The sequence below is a fragment of the Terrapene carolina genome, unplaced genomic scaffold (assembly GCF_002925995.2).
Source record: "Terrapene carolina triunguis isolate 2854851 unplaced genomic scaffold, T_m_triunguis-2.0 Scaffold583, whole genome shotgun sequence".
Taxonomy (NCBI): Eukaryota; Metazoa; Chordata; order Testudines; family Emydidae; genus Terrapene; species Terrapene triunguis.
In genome coordinates, this window is record NW_020664934.1 from 819,294 (window position 1) to 827,675 (window position 8,382).

At 45.6% G+C, this 8,382-nt stretch overlaps 1 protein-coding gene across 2 annotated transcripts in view; it reads right to left on the minus strand.

Annotated features, from left to right (window-relative positions):
• Positions 1 to 8,272, minus strand: part of CETN2 (centrin 2) — a 10,505-nt gene extending 2,233 nt beyond the window's left edge. Inside the window, exons 1-4 of one of the 2 annotated variants that reach the window (XM_024207972.2) lie at positions 8,137 to 8,272; positions 6,510 to 6,668; positions 4,163 to 4,291; positions 3,264 to 3,401 (exon numbers count right to left, since the gene is read on the minus strand). In XM_024207972.2, the coding sequence (XP_024063740.1) occupies positions 3,264 to 3,401; positions 4,163 to 4,291; positions 6,510 to 6,668; positions 8,137 to 8,139 (429 nt within the window). In that variant the 5' untranslated portion in view covers positions 8,140 to 8,272. The remainder of the gene's footprint in view (positions 1 to 3,263; positions 3,402 to 4,162; positions 4,292 to 6,509; positions 6,669 to 8,136) is intronic. The other variant, XM_026659138.1, reaches the window with a different exon arrangement.
• Positions 8,273 to 8,382: the final 110 nt, after the last annotated feature.

Sequence of the window (8,382 nt, forward strand, 5' to 3'; positions counted from 1 at the left end):
CACAAGTACTCCTGTTCTTTTAACACAGATCCAGTTATTCCACCAAGGAATTTTCCCACACAAAGGAAATCCTCAAGTACTTGGTTGGACAGTCTTATGGACCTTTTGCACTACCACAGCAATGCAAAGGGGATATGTCGGGGACTGGGGATCTGGTCTATGGAATGTGAAAGAACAAAAGATCTATTGGGTCAACAATGTTGTTAGATGTTCGGCTGTGTGTATGTGTTTTTCCTGTGCGCTGTCCCAGCTTTGTGCAGACCTTGAGCAAACCGCCCAATGACCACAAGATCTGTTTAGGAATGAAGACACACAGCTAGGTTTATTGTTGATGAAGCATGGTAATAGCACCTGGCAGACTCTACGAGGATACTAAGACATGTATGCCCAGGACAATGGATGCAGCTTAGTTAGCGGCAGGACTTTTCACTGCCCCCTAGGCTGGCCAAAGACGCTTCCTCAGAGACTTTATTTTATACGTTACTATAAACAAGTTACATATTGCCCCTCTGACGTGGTTAGTTAACACCCTCTGACGTAGCCGGTTACCACCCATCACCTTATACATTTTTATTCATTACACTATTATTCTGACATTATTTTTAGGAGGGTCAGTGTGTCCCTGTTATCTTTGGGGAATGTTTTTGTACCATCTTTAATAATGAAATGCTCTGGTACCACTCTTCTAAAATGAGTTTGCATAAGTACTTTGTACCTACCACTTCTTAGAAATGTGTGTTTTTTGCAATATTAGTCCTGTTCTTGCCAAATTCTGTAAACTTGCAAGTAGGCAAAGTCTGACGTTTGCTCACAGCCTAACTTTGCTTTATATCAGCAAAGCTTGCCCACTACTTTAGTTCAGGCCTGTCATAAACACACAGCTAAGGGTAGCATAAAATCCCTCCTTTACCTGTAAGAGGTTAAGCAGCTCAAATAACCTGGTTGGCACCTGACCAAAAGGACCAATAAGGGAAGACAATCCTTTCAAATCTGGGGGCGGTGGGAGGGAGTTTTTTGTTGGTGCTCTCTTTGTGGGTTCTCTCTCGGACAAAGAGGGACCAGGGCAGGAAAAAAACATCTCCTAAAACCCTACCTGAAATAAGCATCTAAGATTACAAATTGTAAGTAATAGCAAGGAAATGTGTTAGATTATCTTTTGTTTTAGCTTGTGAATTTTCCCTATGCTAAGAGGTAATTTTATTCCTGTTTTGTAACTGGGAAGCAGAATAAGAGGGGAATCCTCTGGGTTTTAAATCTTTTTATTTACCCTGTAAAGTTATCTTCCATCCTGATTTTGCAGGTGTGATTCTTTTACTGTTTTTTTTTAAATAAAATTCTTCTTTTAAGAACCTGATTGATTTTCAGTGTCCTAAAAACCAGGGATTTGGTCTGTGCTCACTTTAACCTAACTGTTGGTATATTATTCTCAAGCCCGCCCCCCCCCCCCAGGAAAGGGGGTGAAGAGGCTTGGGGGGATACTTTGGGGGGTGGGGGGGAAGGATAGAGCTCCAAGTGGCCCCTCCCTGAATGTTTGTTTAAATCACTTGGTGGTGGCAGCAATACCGTCCAAGGACAAGGAAAGGAATTTGTGCCTTGGGGAAGTTTTAACCTAAGCTGGTGGAATATAAGCTTAGGGGGTCTTTCATGCGGGTCCCCACATCTGTACCCCAGAGTTCAGAGTGGGGAGGGAACCCTGACAAGGCCTCATACCAGACCTCTTATACAAGGGCTTATATTTTAGGCTCTTTCTACTACATCCTATACCCATCTCTTTAAAAAGAGTATATTCAAGGCCCCACGTACTGTGTGACAAACTAAACCAGAATTCTGTTGCAAAACTTCTGGATTCTGTGGCACTCTAGTGCCGCAGACTGGTGATTCCGCAGCAGTTTCACCTAAGTTAAAAAATGAATGTTAATGAATTAAATCTGAATGGAATAATACAATCAGTGATTACTGTGACGTTGCAGTCTATATGGTTTTATAAAAATATGCTAATGAGTGTGATCATCCTATTTGTATAAATGTACCACTCTTGTATTTGAAACTAGAAATATGAAATATAACTCTGAGGGCCTATTGTAATTATGCAAAGCGTGGGCCATTAATGGTGGTTTGGAATCTTGATGACTCCCATTAACCAGGACAATTGTCTGCAGATGGCTGTGTTTTACCTGTAAGTCTTCCTGTATATGTGTGTGCTGGCAAGTGGGCAATGAAGTCTTGCAGTGACATGTGATCATGTCACCTGAACTGCAATCCATCTTTAACCTGGAGTCTTTCCATTGAGAAGGAGGGGGTGGGAACCCAGAGAGGGGAAAAGGATTCCCGCCTTATGCAAAAGATATATAAAGGGGTGGAACAGAACAAAGGAAGGAGCCATTGTGAAGAATCCCCTAGCTACCACCTGAGCTGGAAAAAGAGCTGTACCAGGGGAAAGAATTGTGCCCAGGCCTGGAAGGTGTCCAGTCTGAGAAAAAAAACTTACTGAAGCATCTCTGAGGGTGAGATTATCTGTATTCAGTTTGATTAGACATAGATTTGCGCATTTTATTTTATTTTGCTTGGTGACTTACTTTGTTCTGTCTGTTACTACTTGGAACCACTTAAATCCTACTTTTTGTATCTAATAAAATCACTTTTTACTTATTAATTAACTCAGAGTATATATTAATACCTGGGGGAGCAAACAACTGTGCATCTCTCTCTTATCGGTGTTATAGAGGGCGAACAATTTATGAGTTTACCCTGCATAAGCTTTATTTGGGTTTAGACCCCATTGGGAGTTGGGCATCTGAGTGTTAAAGAAAGGAACACTTCTGTTAGCTGCTTTCAGGTAAACCTGCAGCTTTGGGGCAAGTAATTCAGACCCTGGGTCTTTGTTGGAGCAGACAGGAGTGTCTGGCTCAGTAAGACAGGGTGCTGGGGCCCCGAGCTGGCAGGGAAGGCAGGGGTAGAAGTAATCTTGGCACATCAGGTGGCAGCTCCCAAGGGGCGTTCTGTGATCCAATCCAACCCGTAACAACTACACCTCTACCTCGATATAACGCTGTCCTCGGGAGCCAAAAAATCTTTCTGTGTTATAGGTGAAACCGCGTTATATCGAATTTGCTTTTGATCCACCGGAGTGCGCAGCCCCGCCCCCCTGGAGCACTGCTTTACCACATTATATCCGAATTCGTGTTATACTGGGTCGCGTTATATCGGGGTAGAAGTGTACTATGTACACAACATACATAGGCAAAATCATACAAGGCACAAACCTGTAGCTCCTCATCTGTGAGATTTTCCCCAAGTTCCTTGGCCACACGTTTAAGGTTTTTGAAAGAGATTTTGCCAGTTTCATCATCATCAAACAGTTTGAAGGCTTTTAGAATCTCCTCTTTGGAATCTTTTTCAGCCTTAAAGAAGTAAACATCATACCAGTTCATAGCCAAAAACTTTGTTAATTTGTAGTTAAGTCTAAGAGTACATATCAATAACTTAAGTGTAAAAATTGTAGTTATCAAAATAAACATTAGAATAACAAAAAACTCAGCTAAGATTCAATACAAAAGAAACCCAATTATTAGAAATTATACAAATAGTGAGTGAAAGCACTCAGCGAGCCTTAATTTTGCCAATGTAATGATGTTCTCTGAATGTCACTTTTCTGTTCATGTCTAGGACCAGATCTTTGCATGATTAAAGTTTTGCAGCATCAAGCTTCTACACTGTCAAATATGTTATTTTGTTATCAATGAGTTTTTCTAAGAATTTTTAGGTACAGTACACAGATCATGGCAGTAGAGATCTTAAATTTGGAAAAACATTTCACTGGCATAGTGACTATCACGGTCATCCTCACAACTTACCAAAACTTACCACAGCTTCTCTTCTTGGTGGCCAATGTTGTTTTTCCTCTCTTGTGTGGTTTTGATTATATTAGTTTCTCTCCACACCCTTCTTTTTAAGTAATCTTATCAGAGAGAAAGATCTTAAAGACACCACCAACTATGATGGGATGGTTCCTATTTGCAACCACAACTTTTGCACATATGGTTGCTAAGATTAGGCAGGGAAAGTTTTGAGTCCTTTCAATTCCCACTGAAGTCAACAGGAATTGAAAAGCATTCAGCAACTTGCAAAATTGGTTTCATTGTGACTGTCCCAATTTACATACCATCTTCTGAGTCATCACCACCAGAAAGTCATTGAAGCTGATCTTTCCTGTTCCTTCCTTATCAATGTCTGATATCATTTTCTTGATCTCTTCTTTTTTGGGTTCAAACCCTAGTGCTCTCATGGCCACCTGCAAACAATGAAAAGAGATTAGCTCCTCAGTGGGCAATGGAAATAGAAGTACGAAAGAAAAAAAGTTAAACTATGCCACTCTGTGGTTAGATTAGGTATTTTTTCCTCAAGGCAATCAGCAAGGTCAAAGAGCAGGTGATGGAAAAATGGTCTCCTAATAACACTTAGCAACCTGGAGAGAGCTGAATGTCTTTACAGTAACTCCTTCGGCTTGTATAGGAGCTCTCTAGACATGCCCTGGAGAATATTGCATCCAGCCTTCTCTAGTCAGTACTAGCAAGGAAGTGGAGTCAGTAAAGGGGGAAATTAATGGAAGAGAGAAGTTCTTGGTGTTCTGCAGACCTTCTTTCCCCCATAAGAAAAAAGCCGAAGATGTAAGACTCATCACCCATGCTGTGTAAGAAATTGTTCCCCCTGATCCTGAGGTCTTTAATCTTATTCATTTGATCTTTAGCATTCTAAGTCACTTTCTGAGGTCTGGGTTTTCCCTCTTTCTGGCTTAGAACTCGGACACCCACTCAGCGGGTAAGTGTTCTGGTTAGGTGAAAGGTTTGGGAAAACAAATAGAACAGATCTAAAAGACCACCTTTTCTCTACGGAAAATCAAGTGTGGATGGGGTACAGGAAAACACAGAGCTCTCCTATTCTACTGGTCAAAGGGTCACTACATTATTATGTGGACACTACATTCAGGATGAGGAACCTCAGATATACTAGATATACAGACTTCCTGGAGCCTCTAGGGAGGTAACTGGAGGGAAAAGAAAGGTCATAGCCTTCAAGGAACGTGACCCCAAGGGAGAATATCCCATCATGTCAAGTAATGTACTGAACTCCAATCTACTGTGCTCCTCAACTCAACCAGCACTTAAGCTCAGAGGGAGTTAGGGTCTACACCTTGACATAAACCTCCAGAAGAAGTCTAAAACAGCTGGGATTCTGGTTCCTCTATAAATCTCCTTTAAAAAAGCTGAACAGTTAGTTTTGTCTATCACGTACATAGAAGTTGCTTCAGCCCCTGCCACATTCTACTGACATAACGGAAATTTCTCTCAAAGAGTGTAGAAAAAACACTTAGGGCTGGTCCACACTACCCGCCTGATTCGGCGGGTAGACATCGATCTTCTGGGATCGATTTATCGTGTCTCATCTGGACGCGATAGATCGATCCCAGAAGCGCTCCCCCGTCGACTGCGGAACTCCTGCTCGCCGAGAGGAGGAAGCGCTGTCAACGGGGGAGCCTGCCTGCGCCGCGTGGACCCGAAGTAAGTAAATTTAGTTCGATCTAGGAAACGTCGACTTCAGCTACGCTATTCTCGTAGCTGAAGTTGTGTTTCCTAGATCGATCCCCCGCCCCAGTGTGGACCTGCCCTTAGAATCCCCTCAGGAAAGCATTACTGCAAAAAGCATATTTGAGAGTTTCCCCACCCCTCCACACACTGCTTTTGCATTCCCTGGTGAAGAGACAAATGGCAGACTTTAAGGTGTTTTTTTTTTTTTAAATGGAGATATACCTATCTCAGAGAACTGGAAGGGACCTTGAAAGGTCATTGAGTCCAGTCCCCTGCTTTCACAGCAGGACCAAGTACCGTCCCTGACAGATTTTTTTATTTTTTTGTGTGCCCCAGATCCCTAAATGGCCCCCTCAAAGACTGAACTCAAAACCCTGGGTTTAGCAGGCCAATGCTCAAATGACTGAGCTATCCCTCCCGCCACGAGGTTGCCTTTCTTCATGGTCCTCTGAGTGTGGCGGGATTTAAACTGGAGAAGCAGAAGAGGGAGCTGTAGAAAGCAGGAAAATCCTAGACAAGGTTAATCATCCTCCTCCCTAGCAGAACGAGTGAGGTGGAGGCCCCAAATATCTGCTCTGTCACAGAAACACAGAAATGATGACACGGGCATGTTCTTTAACAATGGCTTTCAGAATGGTATGATCCTAAGGTGGCTTTCATAATGACCAAAAACCTTTGACCTTCTACCAACACATACAAAGCTCATGACATCCTGGAACTACATTCCAGAGTGTATTTTTGTCAACCCAGCTCTAAAGACTCATGGGAGAAGGGGACAGCACAAAGAGCGATAGATAGCAGTTGTGTGGGGATGCAGTGGCTTTGTGTTGTAAAGGGATCAACCCTCCTCTGCCCCAGCTTAAATTAGTTTAAGTCTCTATACGTCTAGGTCCTTTTTCTCTTTAACATTGAGTTTAATCTTGCCTTTAGCTCCTTAACATCTATGTTCCCAGTGCCATCGGTATCAAACAGATCAAAAGCCTCTCGGATCTCCTGCTTCTGGTCTTCAGTTAGTTCAAGTTTAGGACCTGTCTTCTTCCTCTGGGCTACTGCCCCTAATGTAGATTTCTTGAAGCTGGAAGCCTTGAAATATTAACAGAAGATCAGAGACTAGAATTAGATTCCCAAAGCAGGCAGACAAGACTCTCAGCGTCAGGGGAGAACAATCCAGAATGAAATCAGAAGCTTCCATTCTCAGCAACCCTTGTGATTTCCAGAGAAGCCAGAGAACAATACACAATGTGGCCACACAAAAATCTAACAAGCTGCCCTTTTAAAGGACAGAGGTATGTCTTGTGAAGACAGAAGGTTCCAGCCTGAAGGTGTAACTTGCAGGGATGATAGGTCCCTGCATATTATGCTCCATCTATATTTGTATATAAGTGCATTGAAACTGAGATAGTGCAATGTACGCTGAGACTGGTAATTTTTGCAGGCTACATGCAGAGCTGTCCCTAGGGTATGGCGAATCAGGGCGGACCCCAGGCCCCGCGCTTTGGGGAGCCCCGTGGCGGCTGCCCTGAATCGCCGTACCCTAGGGACGGCTCTGTGAGTGTGTTGTGCGGGGGGGGTGCTAGGCCGCCCAGGGTGTGTGTGATTAGGGTGGGGTGGGGGGCAGGCTGGCACCGGCAGCAAAGGTCAGGCCTGCACTCACCGGCGGAAAGCAGCAGCAGTGACCCCAGCCCTCCCCGCCAGCTCCCAGTGTCGCTCGGAGGAGGGGGCGGAAGCCAGAAAGAGGCAGGGGAAGAGGCGGGGTGGGGGCTTAAGGGAAAGGGTGGAGTGGGGGTGGGGCCTGGGGCAGAGGGAGGTAGTCCCAGGCCCCACACCCCCCTAGGGACAGCCCTGGCTACATAGTTGGGATCAAGATGATACAGTGCACACCAGAATATCTTTGCAAGCCACGCAGCTGGGACCAGCACCATGTAGCACACACTAGGGCCTGTTGCCTAGCTGGGCCATGCCACCTAGATCAACTGGAGCAACACATTGTGGCAATGTAGCCTAATGGATTAGCACTGAACCAGTCTCAGAAGAGCTGGTTCTAATCCCAGCACTGTTATTAGCCTGCAGGGTGACCTTCAGTAAGTAATGTCCCTGCTCTGTGACTCAGTTTCCCCATCTGTAAAATGGGGATAATACTACTGCCCTCCTTTGTAAAGTACTTTGAGATCGACTGATGATAAGGGCTGGGTGGTGGTGTTATTACGGCGGGGTGGGAGGAGGATCCGCGCATGTGGGGCCTGCAGCAACCTTGGAAGCGCCACTACAGCACAGGTAAGGATGCAGCTAGGAACTCTGTACCTGCCATGCCAGCCCGGACCCAGCCCCTTGGACCTCAGGGCTGCCTCCCCCGGGGCGCTGACCACCCCAGGGCCCACTCCCCCAGCCGCTGTGTAGGGTTGGGGTTGCTAAATCCCTGTGACAGGCTTCGGGGCCTACTGCTTCTGCACTACACTGCGGTCACTCCATCAAGCAGCCGGCCTAGCCCGCGCCACGCCGTGTTGTGCCCCCGCCCCGTCCTCCAGCCCGGACAGCCCTCGGCCCCCCTCACCATCCCGCAGCCGGTGCCGCTGGAGCAGCGCCTCCGCTCCGAACAGAAAAAAAGGGGCGGGCACAGTATCAACGGCAGCTTTCCCCATAAGTCAATAGTTCTACCCTGATGCCATAGCAATCACGTTTCCCATTGCTTAAAGGCCTCGCTCTGGAGACCCGATCCTATGCCGATTGGTCAAGACGCTTAGTGGGCGGATCCGGAAGAAGGGGGGGGGTCTATTCCGCCTTTTGCCAAGTCGATTGG